Consider the following 20,023-nt stretch of genomic DNA (forward strand, 5'->3'; position numbering starts at 1 on the left):
AGTGAACTTTGATGCTGCATAGGAGAGTAGAAAAGCTTCACTAGAGCAAAGCCCAGGCACTTTGAGAACGCTATGTATGCCCATTTTCCGAAAAGTTCACCACAGTGCACAGTAGATAGTTTTATGTTAAAAACAACTTAAATTTAAATTTATAGAATAATTAGCAAAAGTGCCTATTCCAAACCGACGAGAGCGTTATCCGTTCCGTTGTTGTGTGCCTTCGACAACAGAACCACCACGCGGCGGCTTTCAAGGACGTAGAGTTATAACAGCGTATCTTCAAGCAGGCCACAACAAAGCACACACAGCACGCTGCGATGGTTCTACGCTAATAGCACGCATTTGTAAACGCCAACCGCGCACGCACACTACCGGTGTGTGACAACCGAAACCGGTGGAGACTAATGGAAAAAGAATACACGAATCGGGTCAGTAGTGGTAGAAGAAGACACAGGGAAACGCGGGTTATCTGCGAACGCGCGCGTCCGCGGGTGACGGATTGAGTGCCATTAAAATCACGACCCACCGGTCGGCTGATCGGCATTTGTCTTCAGCAAAAGATAGGGGTGATTGTGCGTAGCGATGGAATTTTCCAAGGGATTCCTTGCCATGTATCTTCGTCGACCTTGCGCCACAGAGGGTGCGGATAAACTAACCTTTTCCAATGTCCCGAGATCGCGAAGAAAATTAGTAACCCGCGGAGGAAATTTAAGAACAACTCCATTCATTTAAGGGTACAGGACGGGTTAATATCTCTCTGGCTACCATTTACAGCACGCATCGTGGACATCGTAAAACATTATTTGATTCGGCGTACCCTTTCTTAAATACTCCAGCAATTCAACGATTAGCATTTAGTTGTACCAGTAGAGATTCCATAGTGAACATAAAACTGTTTTTCGCGTCGCTGTGACGCGTAGTAACGCAATAGCATTCCTCTACTTCTTCGAAATGATTCGAAAGCCGTCAATCAAGCCCTCTAGCGAATCTCCGGCGGGCCGACGAAAACGCTTCTATGATCTCCGAACTCTGATCGCAGGAACATCACTTAAAGATTAAATTCTTCTCGCTAGTCTCCAACGATGGTGCCGCGTTTTGCCAGCGATTGTGGAAAAGCGAAAAGAAAATGGGGGAACCGAGTCCAAAAATAGAAGCATCACCGCACACACACGCGCGGGAGGACGAATGGGAAGCGAAATGTAAATTGAATTAGGCAACCCCAAATTACTCCAGACAACGACGCTCAACTCAAATGACCTTGACATTGAAGGAAGTCTCTCAATGGTTTCACCGCCGCCCATCCTTTCACCTCTGCTAGCCGCCGCCGTCCCGGTGTAGGCTTAAGCGTTGTTTTCGGGTTCTCTCACTTAGTAATGGTTTCGTTCCTTCCCAAAATTTCTTCCTCCTTCCCACAGCCCGCCCGCTAGCTGGGGGTTTGTGGTGGTAGCGCGCCGCTTGCGCCTGCGCGGCCTGCGCAAGGCCATCGACGACTTTGAGAAATCGACTTTCATCGCTACCAACACCGGGGAAGCGGAGCAGATTTTTTTTATAAAAAAACGTGCATCCCGCCCGCCATGTTGTCGGTGATCTTTGGAAAAATCTTCACCTCAGATACAGTCCCTGTCGAAGGAAAACGGAACGATAGTTCACAGAGCGAAGTTTGTAGGGTTTGGTTTGCCCTTTCTGCTTCTTTCTCGATGTGGTCGATGTGGTCTAATGGTAGGAAAATTACTCCTAATGGGGAGAAGAGTTCGCCTTCGCTGCATTTCCTTCCTTCAATCGCGTATCTTCGGGCGTTTCGTGCTTTCGTGAGGCGGTTTGAAAAGGACACAGATGAATCAAGATCGGGTGTTTGGTGCCACAGTCCCACCAGCAGCAGTGAATTGGTTCTGTTGCCAAAAGTGTTCACAATTTCGTCGACTGTTGAGTGTGGAGAGTAGTATTCTGAAATTAAATCGAAAGAAACAAAACCAACCAACTGAAACCAGCTGCCCAAAAACGCTGCGCGCACACAGTGTAACGATTTTTAATTACCATTTTGCCTGAGCCTTTCGCAAATACGCTGCGCTGGCCATGCACGCGCGCGTCACCAAATTCATTCCGTTAGCGTGCCAGCCACCAGCCGCCGCGCCGGGTAGCGCTGGGACGCGATGGGTGGGAAGCGAAGCTTAGTCACGCAAAATCACCAATGTCATAAAGAAATGTGTGCCCCTTCATATTACACAATCGCACACCGCCGCCGCCGCTGACGACGACGCTCCATTCAAACGCCATCGAAGCGGAGACGACACGACGGCGAGGAACTACAAAACGGATGGCGGCACGCGCGTTACGCGAGGCGGTGTTCGCGCGTGCCCTCGTGTCTGCCTTCGAATTTACATACGACCGTTGGAATCGAACGCAACTCGGACGATAGCAGGAATAGTAAGAAGATGAGTTGGTGGTGCCTTCCCGCGGCCATGGGTCGCGCTGAAGCGGACAGACCGTCGCCAACGGGCCCACGATCGCCATCAGCTGTTCCCATAAGTCGATTGCCAGAAACTGTATCGACTTTTGTGTCGCACACAGTGATCAGGACGATCGGAATATTTGTGGAAAACATGAATTCGATAGCACACTTGTGTCACCCAGAAAATGATAGTAGACGATAAGAAAAATCCTAGGACAAATCAAACCTATCTGGGGTGCCACACGGAGCGAAAAAAACGATTTGACATTAATGATGATGACGATAAGTCCAACCTCTTACCCCTGCATAGGTTTGAGAAGGACGGATTTATCTATAGATAATTACAAAATAACAAAAATGTAGCGAGAGGGGGCATGGGAGCAAACTCTGCAGGTTTCCAACTCTCAGAAGGTTTCTCTTGCTCTGTTTGTAGTGCACACCTCCAGTTACCATTGGTTGATAATGTGGTGCCACTATTAAGCACAAGAGCTGATCATCTGCTTTTAGCTATTTGACACCAACGATTCTATTCGTACGGAACAGTTCCTCATTTGCGCGCGCGTGTCTAAAATCGATCTAATCTCTTTCATTATAAATATTATTATTATTTTGGTATATTCATTTCCTCAATATTTTTTAATCTTATCATCATCATAATCAAAGCGTATGATGACAAGCACAGTCTCGACAAATATTGCTCCACAAGATCCAAGATTTGACAGAAACAACATGTAACATATAACGTAACTACTGTTTTGTTAAAGTTAAACGCAAGTAAAACGACCTCTCTTGTGTATGCGGAGCACAAACGCTTGAATTCCTTCAGATCTGCGGCTTGGGTGATGTGATCTTTAATGTCAAATTCGATCGCGTTAAAGATTATTGTCAAATTGTTTTTTTTATCGCTTCGTGTGGCACCCCACTATCGATAACCGCGAACCACTACGAACCGAGAAGCACGTTCGGGTTGGTGTGCGTTTAAACGATTTCTTCCTTTCTGCTAGCTAAGAGGCTCATTCGCTGGCCACTTGTCGGTCGCGCCCGCTGTGGTTTAAAAAACCAATTGGAAATTTCGGGATCGCATTATTCAATGGGCGAAGGATCACCAAAGCGGACCGAGCGATCGATGATCGCACCTTGCAACCTCTGTTCTCTCTCTCTCTCTCTTTTCTTGGTGTTCTTCAAGTGCTTCCTTCACAATTAACCGGTGTTACGGCAGGATGCTGCCCAGTTTTTTCGACACCTAACGTAACGCGGCCACAGGAATCCAGCCATGTACATTCGTGCACCACACGCACACAGTATGTTGATGAGTGGAGATCTGGCTGAGGTAAGGCTGCAAGAGGATCGGTTGCGAACAAACCCCTTCATTTCTTCGAAACAGGATGTTGAAACGATGGAAAGCAACACAGTAGAAGACGACGACAAACAACGGAATGGATCCTGAAAGAATTCGGTGTACTTTTGTACACCGTTTGTTGACTTTTGTTTGAAGATGTCTACAATTGAAATGTTCATTTGAGTGTGGTGTAAACTGAAACCATGTTTGATCATAATTTTATGTGAAAATTAAATAATTTTGGAGCACCCGGTACAGAAGTGTTTCTTATTATATGAAAAATCGATCACAGCAAAGGCTTTTCCTTCAAGATATTTTTCGTAACTAGCACGGCATAAAGTTGCTACTGGTCGCTTGTGGCGCACAATATTCCCCCGATGGTTCTTATTGTTTCAATTTTCAAGAGGTTAGTTACATCGTCCTGTTTTGTAGCATCCTCGTTGCCTTCATTGACCTTAGCAAGTGTCACACGAAGTGCACGCTGTCTCGCACTTAATCCCTTCGGTAATCGGCTACTGATTTATAAGTCCATTCACATCAGTCCGGTGCACGTTTAACCCACCGCCAGAAGCACGTTGTAATTGTTGCCGGTCCTGCTGCTGTCTTCCCGGCAAACGGCAAAACAACAACCGGAACAGATAGCGCTGTACCGAAAACAAACTCATGCGCATTTCTGGCAACCCCTGTTTTGCTAACAATTTATCTCGTTCTCTCTGCCAACCTTTGACAGCTAGTGGGTGTACCGTGGCCCAGCAAACAAAACCAGCTGGGGTTTCGTGTAGTAGTTGCCGTTGTTTGTGAGCCGCACAGCAGTTCTTTGTTTCGAACGTGGTCATTTTCACGCATTTCCCTCGCGACTTTCGACGGATGCTATCTCTCGCTCTCTCGCTCTGTCTCTCTCTCGATGCTCCCACACAGGCGCATTTTCAAAATACATTTATTGCTCTTTTTCGGAGTGTGCAGTTTTGTAGGAAAACTGCACACACCCACACATCACGCGCGCAGTAGTGTGCGAGAGTGCGTTACAGAGAGTCTACGATTTGCCGGTAAACGAAGTAAAGCGGTGACGGTCTTTTTTTGCGCAGAACGATTCAATCAGCATTCCAACGGATGGGGTTCCTGGGTCGTGAAGAAGGATAATAAACAGCTAGAGGCTTTTCCCCCCCACTGGTAGGGCAGTTTGGGGAGAAAATTGTTCAGAAAATAGACCGAACGATGTTTGGTAATTGACTAAACTCTGGATTGACTGGAAAGTGCTTACTAGGGCCTAGTCATAGTCCTCGGAACGTGTCCTGGGATACTGAACATTTAGTCGATAGATGTATTTGCCATCTAACAATCGACACAAAGAGTACCGCTTGCCGGTTGGAGTGTGAGTGTGTGTGTTTGTGCCGAAAGCAGAAGCAATTGGGGTAACAGCACACAACCACAGAACACCAGCGAAGTGAGATCTGCGGATAACAAAATGAGCGCGAGCGCTGCTTCCGGAAGGTGAGCACGCAGCGAGATAACTCTTTCGGTTCCACTTTCCGGAAAGAGTATTCCCGGTACGCGAGAAAGAGCGGAGCGGGAAACAATCTCGCACGTTTGGCTTTCACTTTTTCCTGTCCTCGCAGATTGTTGAACTTTGCGAATGGCGCGCCGCACTTTTCCTTGTCGTTCCGTCATATTCTTTTCCTAGCATAAACACACACGCGGGCGCATTATCAAGTGTTTTTTTTCTTTTTCGCTATCAAACTACAATGTTCACCTACGAACGTGTGACGACCCCGAAAACGACCCTCTCGCTACGCCACTGTCGGAAGTTTAGGAACAGGTTGCCTTACTGTAAGGGAACGGACCTTGACTGGAGCTGCTTGCGGCAACGTTTTTTTTTCAAGACAAGCGACAAGTCTGTGGTCTGCGGTTTTCCTGGGCCACAGTTTCATCTCTGTCATCTGCTGTCACAGGTTGGGGCTCGAATGCCCTTTTTGCACACATCGCTTGTTAGGACCCACGAATTACGGATACCCAGTCTTTCCCAAGGACATGGGAACTAATATTGTTGGCAAAGTCATTGCGTTGGTAATCGCTTATTAAAAATTCGTTTCAGATGGTCTTTAGACTGTGGAGATTTTGGATGTTATTAGTGCGATGATTTAAGATAAATTTTCAATATCAGCCTTTACCTTTCTCCGTTCGCCAGCAAAGCTCCCTTGCCGACATGTTGCATCAACGAAGGCTGATCATTGCAATACACGTTGAGTTAAGATGATGATCTCTGGTTGACCGTTCTTTTCGGGAACCTCATCTTTTACGATTTTTTATCTATAAAGCTGCAGAAACAAATGCAAAAAAGAAAACAAGTTGCCGATAGGAAAAGAGCCTTCATTACACGAACTGCACACGCACACGCACATCGCTCGAGTTTCCTGCTTTCGATCCGCGTTCTTATGTTCCACAGCGGCCGCCTACTTTGTGCTCACTGCTCACTTTTGATCTCGCCATCGAGAATCACTGTGTGCTTTTTGCGATCAAATACGTAAAAGTCGTTCGTGGTTCATCTCTTGGCCCGTCCATTTGCCCACGAGGAAGGGAAAAAGGGAAACGCCAAGCGGGTACGTCACAGTCAAACGCACATCCACACGAAAACCACATCTTTTTGGGGTGGCACTTAAACGTCCCAATGTGACCGCTAATGTTTGCTATTTCCTTGGTTTTCACAAACCTCTCTGCACACGACGCGCAGTTCGTTCACTAAGCATGGTCACAACTATTGCACGGGCGAATTGCAAAGAACCATAGCTTCCGGTGTGCAGCTAGCAACATCCAAAACGCAATTGATGCTCGCTTCACGCACGCACGCGAAATATGGCACAGAACGGCGAAGGAAGTAAAAGCTCACCACGCTTGCGAGAAATCGCAGACGAACCCAGCTCAACTCACAGGCCACTCTCACTCACTCGCTCTCCCAGTCACGCACACTCCTGCTTGTTGCAACGCGATCTCACCGGCTCATACTCACACCATCCACTGCTGGCACGCATACTCTTCGCCGGCAACCAAATGCGCACAGGCAAGGCATGTGTGTGTTTGTGTGTCAGGTCGTCGAATGCTAGATTTCACACCATAGACCGATTTGGTGCGTTTGCGAATAGTGCGTTGATTTCTCATCACATTTCCCATATCGTTTCATGATTGGAATGCTACGAAACCGAACGAACTTGACCGTGAAAAACACCTGAATCCGCTGCGCCCTTCCCTGCGGTCCGAATTCTGGTTGGCCCGAACCTTTAGGGGCCCGCACACAACCCTAACACACTACCACATTGCAAGCGAAACGAGACGAACAAGAAGGCCAACCATCGCGGCAAATATCCTTTCTTAACCCGTCGAACCCCCTTTGATTAAAAGCCCAATTACACTATCCGATAATCACCACGGATACGGCCACGCCAGACCTAAATTTGAGCGTAACGGGCAAAACGGCCTGCGGTCCAAGCCTGCGGAAAGCGCACCGATCCTTACCGACCGTAGTTCGTTGGATCCGGGCGCCAGACGCCAATTCCTTTCACCATGGCCACGTTCCGGCTTGCTCTGCCCTGCTGCTGCACACCCTCATTCACACACTTCGCGGCGGAACCGAGCGTTTCCGGATTTCCGGAAGGACGGACCGAATCAGCCCGCAGCTAAAATTACACTTTGCACAAATGCCCGTCTCGCACGTCACTTCTGTCAAATGGTTCGATGGCTATGTAATTTTGATTTTTTTGCTGTTGGTGCTCTCTCCGCAATCGACCGGTTCCGGACACTTTGGTGTTTGGAATTAATCGGGACGGTTACAAAAATACATATTTAGCCAACGTTTGCACGAGTTTATTTAGTAGTATTCACTTTGTTGGTAAAAACCGAGGAATCGCGACTGTCAGAACGCTCCCGTTTATACCCGCGGCTTGTGGTGCCGTTTATACCCGCGGATTGGGGCTTCTAGGCCGAAACAAGTTTGCTGCTTTTTAAAAGTTTCTATAAGGATAAAATTACAACAAGTTCGCTGCCCTCATAGAGTAAGTAAATGATGCAATGAAGCAATGAGGCAGCAATTGATGGACGCATGATGCAATCATTATTTATGATCTTCTTATCAAATTCTTTTTCCCTTACCTTTTAGTACAATCAAGATGACGATGGAAAATCGCATTTAGAAGGACGAATCTGCTAAAAAAATCCAAAATATATTTTCTGAAAACGCGTAGCGGCAAATAATCGTCGGTTAATCGATTGAATTATTAGGTGCTGAACGAATTAAACGCAGCAAGAACGCAATACGCAGCGCAGCAAGAAATCATCAACTGTTTCCAACGGAAACGAGCCTCGATAGCGGACAATCCGTTACTAATACGGACGGGAAGAAGCGTCGATAGTAAACACCACAATCAAAGCCCACCAAATGTTGCTGTCCTTTTGGCTAATGAAATAAATATGCTTGCTATCGTGAGCAGCTTTGTGTAGTCTTCGCATTTGGCTTGTGTCTTTTACCTCAGAATGCGATGCAGTAGGCGACAACTGTCCGAATCTGCGAAAGGGGGGAGATCGTTAGAAACTTTTGTTCGATCACAAACACCAGCAGTTTCATTACCTTTCGTCCTTCGAATCTGCAGAATCGCGGGTTTGACTAGACGGCATGGAAACTACAAAAAGGAAAACCACTAGTAATAACTATAACTAATATTCATAAACAAATTAAAAACTTACCCTTATGATCGATCCGTAGAATCGGTGGTGATGACGATGGAATTACTACCGGCACACCGATCGTAATGTCACACACGGATATTGATGGTTTATGGTTTATAAACGCACATGTTCCCACGGAGGAAAAAGATGATAACATTAAAGAGGAATTCTACTCTTTATTAACCAACGCATACGACTCATACATATATTGTTATTTCCGTGTCAATTAATTAAAATTCGCCTTATTCACCTATTTATTGGGCCAGCAGTGTAAATATTTTTTTGAATGTTTTAACGCAACCGTTCCACTAGCGCATCTGGCGGATTTAGCGAAAACTACTGCTAAGAGCTGATATCCAGGCACGATGCGAAACGATGCGAAACGATGCGTGCGTGCGATAATTGACTAACTATTTCTTATTTCTTACCTTCAGATCGCCGAAGCCTAGGTTGGTTGCATGCCTCCAAAACATACACAGCAACAACCCAATTTCTTTCCTGATGCTATACGTTTCAAAATTGCACATCGAGTTTCGCATGTTTTTGCCTCTTCATCCGGCGTTTTTCCTATGTTTTCCCGCGCAGCGTTTCTCATATTTGAGTCTTATTTGCCCCATCTTGTGCTTGCTCTAGATCACGATCGAGTTGCGTTATTATTGAACGTTTCGGCATAATTGTAACGAAACTGAACTTTGCACCAAAACAAATGACTCTCCCGCCAAAACAAAAAGCACTCGCCAAAGAGCCATCTATTGCGAAAAAGTGAAATCAATTTACAATAAAAGTTTCGCGAACAGAACTCGCGAAACTGTTCATAAAATTGTAAATAGTTTTTGTGTAATAGACTACAACTAATAATAGACCGATTTCTATATAATTTATATGTGCGTGGTTTACTAAATTTGCATGCTATATTCCATGATGCTCGTTGGCTCAAGAAAATCGTTGCAACCGGAGAGAAAGTTTTTGTACAAGGATATTTTATTCAATGACTTTTTTATATGTATTATATGGAAATACAGATTTCATATTACAAACATCGAAACAACTGAAATGGGGACTGAAATGTGCCTGGTCTTGAGTTAGTGTTTTGTGTCTGTTTGTCTGAGCTTATGTATGCTTGGGCTCGTTTTTTGTGTCTTGTGTTTTTCTGTTCCCTCGAAGGATCATATCACTTACTTAGTCTAAGGGGGAAACATTTATTCGTTTCACTCACGTACACGAAGCAGTGGCGTTTGGATGTATACATTTTTTTTATCAAGACAACAACAATTGGAAACATTCAGACATTCAAAATGTATTGTGATTTGCTTATTTGACTTAGCACACGCACGTAGGTTTGGTGTGTATTAATACGATTCGCCGTACCGCACGATCTATTACTGTACTGTGGTACAGAAATGTATTTATTATTAAATAAATAACAATTGTCTCGCGAAGAAAAATGGTTTATATCATTTCATTTCCTGTAAACTTGGTTTATCAATATACCCTTAACGTCGCTGCCTTCGGGTGCAGCATAACGCCTTTCCTTAGGAAAAGCGATAACAAAGTGTATGGAAAACAACTGGATTTTCTGCATCCCTCCAGTCATTTTGGAAGGAGTCGATTGACAAATTAAATATCACACTCCAAAACCTATATGAAATTTCAGACTCTGTCCGAGTACTGCTCTCTGTCCAGGATAGCACGAGTAATTACATAGAGCGAGTACGTCAGCGAAATATGGTGCGGCAACCGACTAAGAAAAGATTAGCATCGGAAGGTGTGCACCAATTGGCAACAGTAACGTTATATGGTCTTCGTCGAAACTCGATTTACCCGCTGGGTAGTTAAAATGTGTAAGAGTTAACATTATATTAAGAGTCGAAAGAAGTTATTTTTGATTGTTTTGGATCAAACAGTGAGTGCGTGTTTGTGTGGATATAAGTTTGAGAAAGTGAGAACCCGAAAGAGAGATTCGTTAGCATCAAAAGTTTGGCTGCGTTTTGGAGAAATCTCTACCTCGTAAAGAACGAGTAAGTAATTTGGAGAACTTCGTCTAAGGAACGGCAACAGGTTGTGTGTAACGGTAAAGGAATCGAATTAGATGGAAGAACAGTATCAACATGTATCTAGTATTCAAGTGTCAGCAGATTAGGGTGCATTGTTGCTAGAACGGTCTCTTTTTACGGGCTGCATCTATACCAACGGAAGCATAACAATTTGCTTTCGGCTCGACAGTGATCGTGCTTCTTTTTCTAATGATAATGGTAAAACGACAAAAACAGCCGCGGCACAAATCAGGCCCGGATACGAATTCTGCGTGTCTCGATAAGGTTTCGTTTGTTAGTGTTAAAGTTTACAACAGCAAATATCACGTTTGAAGAGGGAGTGAAAATGGGTCACTGGCTTTTGCTACGGCACGGGTGACTTCCTGGAACACCTACATCGCACGGAGTTGGGTTTACTTATCTTGCTAGTCAAGTTAAGCGCCATGCTTCGAATGTGTTTCCTGTTTGGGGGCCACCGTAAGGCGGAGCAAACAAGCGGAGCGTTTCCTAAACAATCAACTAGCAACAGGATAGATTACGTAGAATGTGTAACACCAAAATTGCGATCGCGTTTGCCACCTGCGCGCTCACCGCGCTGGGTTCGGAAACAATCGGAAGGCTGGTCTGAATTACCCCCGAACTGTGTCCGATCTCCCAACACGGACACCAGCGATCGGATATGAAGTTTGTAAAAAGATTTGCACTGTTTACGAATTACGTGGAAGATTCTGGGTGTGTCATCTTCTTTGAACTCTTGGAGTTACACTCCGTATTCGTTGTGGCGCGGCCCGAAAGCTGCTTTGAAGGATGGGCTTCTAGTAAGAGAAACTGATATCCACGAAACGAGGGACACGTGGTCCGACGTGTCCAACGCCCGATGGTCCATCGTCGGGGGTTTAGAAGATGGTGTCGAAGACGGCTATCGATCGGCGGATGCTTTCGTCCTTCGTGCAGCACTCGATGAACTCATCCAGCGTAATCTTTCCGTCACAGTTGCGATCCATTTTCTGTACAGCGGATGTCATCCAGGAAAAACATAAAATACAGAGAATACAGGGTGTCACATTGGGCGAGAACAAAAGAAAAGTGACAGAACGGGGACGGCTGCGGTTACCTCAAACAGCCGCTCGACCTTATCCTTGATGGCCTGCTCCTCCTCGCAACCTTCCGGAACCTTGCCCATCAGCTCGTAGATGGCCGTCACGATCTCCTTCATCTCCTCCTTCGTGATGCACCCATCGCCGTTAATATCGTACAGCGAGAAGGTCCATTGCAGCTTCTCGTCCACGGTGCCCCGCAGCAGGATCGACAGGTTGGCGACAAACTCCTTCAGGCCAGCCAGAAATGGATTCAAAGGCAGAAAAAAATGAATTGATGAACGTGAAGCAAACGAACTGTAAGTGGTGCGTTGTGTTACCTCAAAGCTTAGTGAGCCATTCCGGTCCAGATCGATGGAATTGAAAACGTAGTGTGCGTACTGACCACTGCTGGCTGTATCGGCCGCCGGGGCTCGTCGGCATCGTCATCATCATCGTCGAAGGGAAAAATAAAGACCGCCACAAAGAATGCAGTAAAAGGAAAGAAAAAAACGTAGCCAAACTGTTAGCTACAATCGGTAACCAAGATGGAACGCAGCAGAAGAAGAACAACGACAGAGCCATTTCATGCTAAACAGAGGCCAATAAAACCGAATGTGTACGCACAAGATTGATGAGTTCGCAGACAAAACGAGAGAAAGGTGCAGCTTGGAGAAAAAAGGGCGAGGTATGCATTACTTAAATGCGATGTGGCAGAAAGCATTAGAGGGCCTTCTTTCGGAATTTAAAACCCAGATTGGAATTGCGTTTAAATTACGGCTCTTTGAAAAATGACTCTAGTTTGCATTTTCTTCCAATAAAGACCTTTTTCTACGATTTTTTTGTAGAATTTTGTTTGAATACTATTTTGTGTACTAAAAGTCCACCAGCGGTAATACCAAAAATGTCAGAAGAGCAACATGAGAGCAACAAGCAACAAGAGCAGCTACGCGTATGTTGTAAAAGTTCTAAATTCTCTCCAGGACATCACAGGAGGCGTCATTGACCGGACTCACCATTAAATCAACAGTCCAGCTTCTCTCAGCCATGCTTAATTCCGTGCTTAAATATGGGATGAGATTGCAAAGGGTACCTAGAGGACACGACAGTAGCCAAATTCGGGAGCTTTCCGATACGGGCAGTGGTAAAATGGTCTCCAGGTGCCATTAAAATGTATTTATCTGGGCCACCCCGGGAGTTGAAGGGTCACGGGCCGAACGAACGAACGTACGGAGGTTCTCCGAGCGTTTCGGAATGTGTAGACGAAATTTTGAAATTTAAATGAAGTAATTTGTAACCGTTTATGGAGCGTGCGGTTCGAGCGCGGGGCGTCTCCATCCGGCGCCGTGGTGTGTCCCAAATGCTAACGACTAGGATTCACCGAAACCGCGTATGAAAATTACTCCCTACTGCTTGTGGCCGACGGTATCGCAGTTTAAAATTTAGCATGTAAGCCCTATGATTTGAAGGCTGTATGCGTCATCAGCAGACACACCTTTGCTAATGGCTACGATATAGCACGTTGCTATAGCACAAACCATGCACGTAAAATATATCTTTTGGATGGAGGCGTTTTAAGTGCAAATAGTTTCCTAATAGAAGGAACTATCTGAAACGGAATTAATATATGACATCGAACAGGACCTTACAACATCAACGTTTCAACAGCAACGAAATCAATGAAATTCATGCTTGTAAAACCGATACATCTAGATATGGCTCACAATTATACAACTCTGGACGATTTTAAAGCCAATAAAGTAAAGTAACTTATGAATCAAGCAGAAATACCAACACGCATTTGAATATCCTAAATAGTGCCGAACTCTACAAATTCGCTCTTTCGTTTGGAAACAACCAGACCACGCAATGCTACAAATGAGCAGCGTATGCGAAAATTGGAAAATTGTCACATAAGCCAAATTTGTTCAGCGCGAATCGGCAGCCCAACACTAATAAATTCACCAGCGACCATGCGTCTCCATCCGGTACGGTTTTGCAACAATAGGCGGCCGATTTAAACCGCAACACCCGTACCCGCACCTTCATTCGAAGCATTTTCGATAACGTTTGCAAAATTCAGCATATTTCTTGCCATCCAGTCTTCAGTTCCAGCGCCGGCGCCGTGAAATTACGCCGTTCCCGTTTTTTCCCGTACTTAGCATACTTCGGAAGCCCGGCACGAAGAAGGCCGCAGCCGTGAGCAAGATTAATGGTGGAACGAAGATTTACGTCACACAATTGAGCACACGTTTGGGGCTGACGGTGAAATTGACATCTTGCTCGAGCTGTCGACCACTTTTCGAGTCCCAGGTCGTCGCCCGCCGGTCGTTCAGACAAACAAACGAACGAACCGCTTAGTTGCCATCATTCGCCCCCCGCTCGGCAAACATCCTTCACGGCACACATCCCGAGGGCAGCCACCGGTCGCTACTGGAAAGGGAGAGAGCGGAGCTACTGGAATAGAGGCAGCCGTGTGGATGTGTTTAATTTATGCGCCAAGATTAGCGACGATTTCGAATCGTCTGTCCGTGAGGCGTACTTTCGGGTCGTGGCGGTTCGTAGTAACCGGAAATTGATGGCGGAAATCACTTACTTGTGGCCACACGGGTCAACCTGTTCCTACCATCGTTGCCCAAACGCTGCCATAAACGGTTTTGCCTATCTCGACTATCGCGATTAATTTTTAATAGAGCATTTTGACCACACTTTTCTGAACTCTCCAGTCGTTGATTTGCGTGTTTTTGCAAACGCCGTATCTGAGGGTGGCTCCATGGACTTCGTTGCACTTGGACTTGAACTGAAGGAATTTTAGTTCGTGCGATACGAGACCCGTTTCCGTGATGTTTTCACGGGGGCAATGGTTTATGTTTATTGCAGTGGCCGGTCGATGGACCCTTTACCGGTTTCCGTTCGTGCGACAAAGGCTTCGAGACAGAAACTAGGTTTACGTTTTACGACTCGCAACGTGGCGACAAACACGTGGCCGGAGCGATAAGAGAGCGATACGATGATGCCACTCGTGCCGGACGTTTACGTTTCATCGAGCTTTGATTTTACGAGCATTGCTGGCCGCATGGCAACGACCTTTCGAAGCGCGGGTGGACGGCAAAAAATGGGATGAACAATGGAGAAACAATGGAGACGAAACAAAGCGTAAGAACTGTTAGTAAGTCACCCGAAGCAGCAAGAAGGTCACACCTATAATGATCCTGAGCGATTGATTGGTTGTGAAAAAAGGAGAAAGGATAATAGAGAGAAAGGAAGAGAGAGAGACTCAATCCCGCAACGGAAGTTGTTGCGTGGTTGAGTGTCATTTACGCTTGGCTCAGTCTCTCAGCCTGGCGCCCACCCGTTCGGCCATGGGTCTTGAACATGTAGCCGAAAGTCCTTTTGCCTTCATCCTTTCCTCACCAAGCTGCGAACCGATTCGCAGCTTAAGCCCTCGGCCAATCGCTCGGCACAAAATCGCTGTCCGGCAGGTGCCGCTTTGGCGCCGAACGAGTATTGAGTGAAATTCCGTGTTTTGTCCGAGAACGGTCGCAAATTTTCCATTTCATGACCTCCGCATCTGGATGTGGCCGTCCGTTACTAGTGGTGGCCATTTCGACACAGTATAGCTGTTAATGTTTCACGTTCCGTACCCGCCCAATTTGATGGCTCCAACTGGGCGCATGTTACGCTATTTTCGCCAAACACAAGCACATTAAAAGGTGTTGTGGCCAACCCTTGAAAGGATTGGCCATTAGCGATGATGGGCCTCGTGTTTGCGAGTCCGATTCGTGGGCAAAGGTTGCTAAAGGTGTAGGTTCTTAAATGGTCACGATTCGACCGGCACCCTTCACTTAATCTAATCGTCTTTGAGGACGTTTCATTTGACGGTACCCTACATATAATGTGTAATGTGAATTCAATGACACGTCGAAAACGGTAATGTGTTTTTGGAAATTTAAAAATTATATTGGTTTTTTGAAAAAAATATTTAGTTTATATTTTTTCATGAAACAAAAACATTTTATAGACAGATCTATGTGAAAACTTGTCTCTTTTGCAAGAGGATGTTGGACATAGGTCCTTACGATACAAAATATCTTTTGGAACAGAATTTCTAAGGCAATGAAATTTGATCTTTTATAATTATTATTATTAAAGAATTATTAAAGTTCAAACTCATTTATCTAATGTATTAATGTATATTTTAAAGGGCAGAGGCCGGATTTTCCACAAACATTTCTCTCTAGATCCAGCCAGAAAGAAAAACCGAGGGCTTCTGGTAAACTGTTATTAGTTTCAACACACATTTCATGTTGTTTCTTATAAATAAAAAACATATTTCCGTACGACAAATAATATGCCACGTCTCCGGAAAGCCCGCGGGCGCATTAGGCCCGTGGCCATTCTCAATAAATTTGCATCCAAACGAGGTTTAATAAACCGCCAAGTGGGCGCCATTTGCGAACGCAATCGCTCATTTCCAAGCCGTGGTTCGTGCCGAAGCTAACCTCATTAAATCGTAGCATCGACGGAACGGTCGCTACAGAGTGACCGCATCTTAGCGGTTGGAGTCTCCCTAATGACGGGGAGAATTAATTAAAGCCACATTTCCAAACAATTACATGTTGCACGGACCCATAATCCCATTCAAAACCGGGGGAAACCTGCGGCCGTCTGTCTCGACCCCGGCGACAGGATTAGCAGATGTTTCGAGCCAGATCACGGCCGTGGCCGCTGTGAAAGCGTGGAGTGTGTTCAATTCCATTCCCTGGCCCTGCGAAGGTCGCATGTGGGACGCTGTGTTTGAATAATCACAATTTACATAATTATGCCCGACCACTTCCCCGGGGAAGCCGCATGAATCATCCGAATGGGCCCCGCGTGGCGCGAGCTTCATCGAACCACGTTTAGACACGACACTGATCACAGGCCATCACATCACCCATTCCCGGGGCCAAAATGGGAGATTCATTTGGCGTTTCTTAGCACACGAAAAATGTGAAGGACACGCACCGCCGGTCAGGATCGTGATGGAACAGTAGACCAGCCGATAAAAAAATCGGGCGAACTCGGCGACAAAAACACGGGAGCCGGGACACGGGTATGGTCATTCATTTCCAACGACGGCCACTTATGAATATTTATCGAATGAATTTATTCCGGTTTTGTAGTTTTGTGTCGCTGTCACGCTGGAAGTCGGCAGGACCACAGACAGGACACGCCACAGTGGTACCATAAAACCACCAAAAAACGCATCCCGAATCCTCCGTGACAAGGACCTTCGAAGATGTTCGGTGCGGAACCGTTCCATTTGATAAACCTACAGTCCTACCATAAATCTACAGTTTTGTCAAATAGGAAAGAAACATTTGATGTCATGCTCCGGTGGACACCGATTTCCACACGGGATTATAAATATTGTGATGATTGTACGGCAAAAACGCTGCGTTGAGTTATTTCAATTTATGCTCCATTGCAAAAACCGTTATCAACTCATGGTCGAAACCCTCGGCTGTAGCACAAGGCATGTTTCCCGCAGTATTAAAGGGGTTACTTTCGTTCACCATCCTGTCGACAGTTCTCAATCCGTAACGCTTTCTGCGGCCCGGCTTAAGTTTGCAAAAACTAAACAAACAAAATCGGACTAGTTGGTTCCAACCCAACGACGATTACACGATCCCTCGGTCGGGGTCTGTGAGGATGCTTGTTCGTGTTTTTTACTATTTCATTCGACCGATTCTTCTCCCCTTTTTTAGGAACACACGGTTCCACGTGTTAAATTTCTTTCCCAGTCGCGATGTGTGTCGTTCCTAGGAAAACCGAACCGCCATTGCGCCATACAGTGGTTCTACGAAACCGTTCGGAGGGTCCAAAATTCGACCAAAAACCTTGCAACCGGCCCAGCGAGCTGGTACCAAATGGAAACAAGAAAACTGTAGCAAAACTTGTTAACTGCCGGTGGATCGTATTTACTTATGTGAAATGTAAAACGCTTCCATTCCGAACCCCATCCATTAGGGAGTTGAAATGCCCGACGACGGAATGTGTGGAAAGTAAAAACTAATTTGAGGGAACTTCGCTGGCAAATGGTTCACATCAAAAGCCGTAGTTGATTGCGGCAGCGGCCCAGACTTTACTATCCCGTACGTCCACCGGGAACCGGGAGCACGAAGTTGAAATCCGAAAGCGGCGCGTGAGTTTTGCGGTTTCCGAGAGGAAACTTAGCTCACCCGAAAAAAGGCGAAAAATTGGAAAAATAATAAACCAACGGTTCATAAATACGGTTCTTCACGGCCGGAGCTAAAAAAGGAAAAACTCAGCTCTTCCTCACGCACGAGATATGTGCCTCCGATTGGCTTCCGTCCTCCTGGTTTCGGTTATTGATTTTCACGTCACCGACGCAGCAGCAATAACGTCGAGGTGCCAAGTTTATGTAAATACTGGCCGCGCGCATGTAGTAACAACAACCCTGGATGGAACCTGGAGCTAACACGACGAATGAATATTTATGATTTACTGCCGGGTTTTCGAGTTTACTCTCGTCGTCGCTCGGTCGCTCTTCTAGAACCGCCACCGTAAAGTTAAAGAACCGACCACTGAAATGTTGTTTCCGTTCATTTAATTTGGCTGCCGCGGCGCGAAACGCTACACGTCTACGTCTTAAGGGGCTTTGTGAGATTTTCTTACGTCTCGTCGGCCGACTCACTGTAACATTCCTTCATCTGCGTGATGGGGCGAACGATGCTGAACGATATTGAAGATTCCAATTGAATATTGCTTGAGTTACTTAAGACAGCACGGATTGCAGGAGCAATTAGAGTTCAAGTGCTGCTGGCGTACAATGTGCCGTGGCGATTGTGGCGTACAATATGCCTTTACTTAAAATTTGAATAGAAAAGTAAAATCGGTTGGCACGGTTTGAACTCTTCTCGATTTCAATTATAGATGGTCTCGATTATGGTCGCCAGAATCTAGAAAAAGTGTAACGCAAGGAAACAAACAATCTAATCATGTTGAATACTCCGAAAAGGACTCATCCAACATCAAGAAAACCAAAAAAAAAATAATGAAAATTTAACTGCTCAAAAATCGACGTATCATGAGAAGAAATCTTTATCCGATTGACCACACAACGAATATGACAAACAACGACCCAATACTTCGCAGACAGTGAAACGTCGATTCCTTCGATCAACTAATGCGAACCGTTCGGAATCGATTTATTTATTTGCTCTGCTGTGCTCTCTAACCTGTTGCCGGCGGCCCCCCACGAGCAGCTCCAAAAGCACTCTATTGTTTTACCATATCCCGTAAAACTACGACACTATGTAAACTAGAAAAACATGGACATAAAATAAAGCGAAAGTCAACAGTGTTCATCGAATCAATTCCCATGGCTATACGGCGGGGGATGGCTCAAAGGAGGGCACGGGCCATAGTAATATGGGAAACAGTCAATATCACACAAATAACCATTTTTCGGCCTGGAGGGCTTGTAGTGGGGAATTCTTTTTCCGTCCTCCCAGAAGGAGCGCAAACCAATTCATGTGATTTAATGAATACCATCAACCGTAATGGCGCTAGGGGCATTATTGTCTCTGACTCTGGCACGGAAATTCGCTTTCCCTACGAGCAGCCCAAAAAACGAGGAACGATTTGACCGATTCTTATCAGCATCCCCCACATTGGAGGCCGGTGAATGGTGAATTGGAGCAATCGTCCGACTGTTGCGTCCCGGTCGGACTGTCGGCAGGCGTCGCTATCGTCGACATTTTCTCCAATAATCGCACGCCTGATCGCCGCCATGACATCGTTAGCTAACTGTTTTGCTTGCGACACCCCGATTCCCGACACCCGACCGAAACCATTAGCGGGGCGATAACACATCGAGAAGTCGCAGCAGTCGGCGGATGATCACTTACTGACCCATCGGACTAGGTGAAGTGGTTTGATGAAATGGTTTTAACTTTCCCCGATGTCACGGTGTCGATGAAAGTCAAGCGGCCGGTTAATGATGACAACGATAACGACGTCGCACATTGAATTTCCTCACAACGAACACAATAGCACACCATTTAGCGCTTACCACGACGGTGGGTGCGCCGACATCGATCCGAGCTCTTGCACCGCAGTAAGAAGTGGGTTTATGAAGCAGTGAAGCTAGTATGTTACCAAAGGAAGCATATTTTTTAAAAACCTAAGGTTCACGAAAATAGGATTAGTATATTCATTATGGACGGTTTAAACAACAAACACCTTAATCGCATCGGATCGGACAAGTTAGATAATATTCATATATCATCTAATCGTTGCCTGCAACACGCGCCAATTCGTAACCTGTATCATCTTCGTCAAATTGATTAGTTAACTAACTGTCTGAAAACATTGACAAACACTCGACAAGAAGATATTTGTGTAG

The 20,023-nt window shown here is 45.7% G+C and overlaps 1 protein-coding gene across 1 annotated transcript in view; it reads right to left on the bottom strand.

The window, feature by feature from the left end:
- Nucleotides 1-10,215: 10,215 nt before the first annotated feature.
- LOC131211540 (Kv channel-interacting protein 4-like) overlaps nt 10,216-20,023 on the bottom strand; it is a 40,002-nt gene continuing 30,194 nt past the window's right edge. The window contains exons 4-6 of the mRNA XM_058205042.1: nt 11,952-12,025; nt 11,649-11,861; nt 10,216-11,541 (exon numbers count right to left, since the gene is read on the bottom strand). Of these exons, the coding sequence (XP_058061025.1) occupies nt 11,431-11,541; nt 11,649-11,861; nt 11,952-12,025 (398 nt within the window). The 3' untranslated portion in view covers nt 10,216-11,430. The remainder of the gene's footprint in view (nt 11,542-11,648; nt 11,862-11,951; nt 12,026-20,023) is intronic.

This window comes from Anopheles bellator, chromosome 2, assembly GCF_943735745.2.
Source record: "Anopheles bellator chromosome 2, idAnoBellAS_SP24_06.2, whole genome shotgun sequence".
NCBI classification, from domain to species: Eukaryota; Metazoa; Arthropoda; class Insecta; order Diptera; family Culicidae; genus Anopheles; species Anopheles bellator.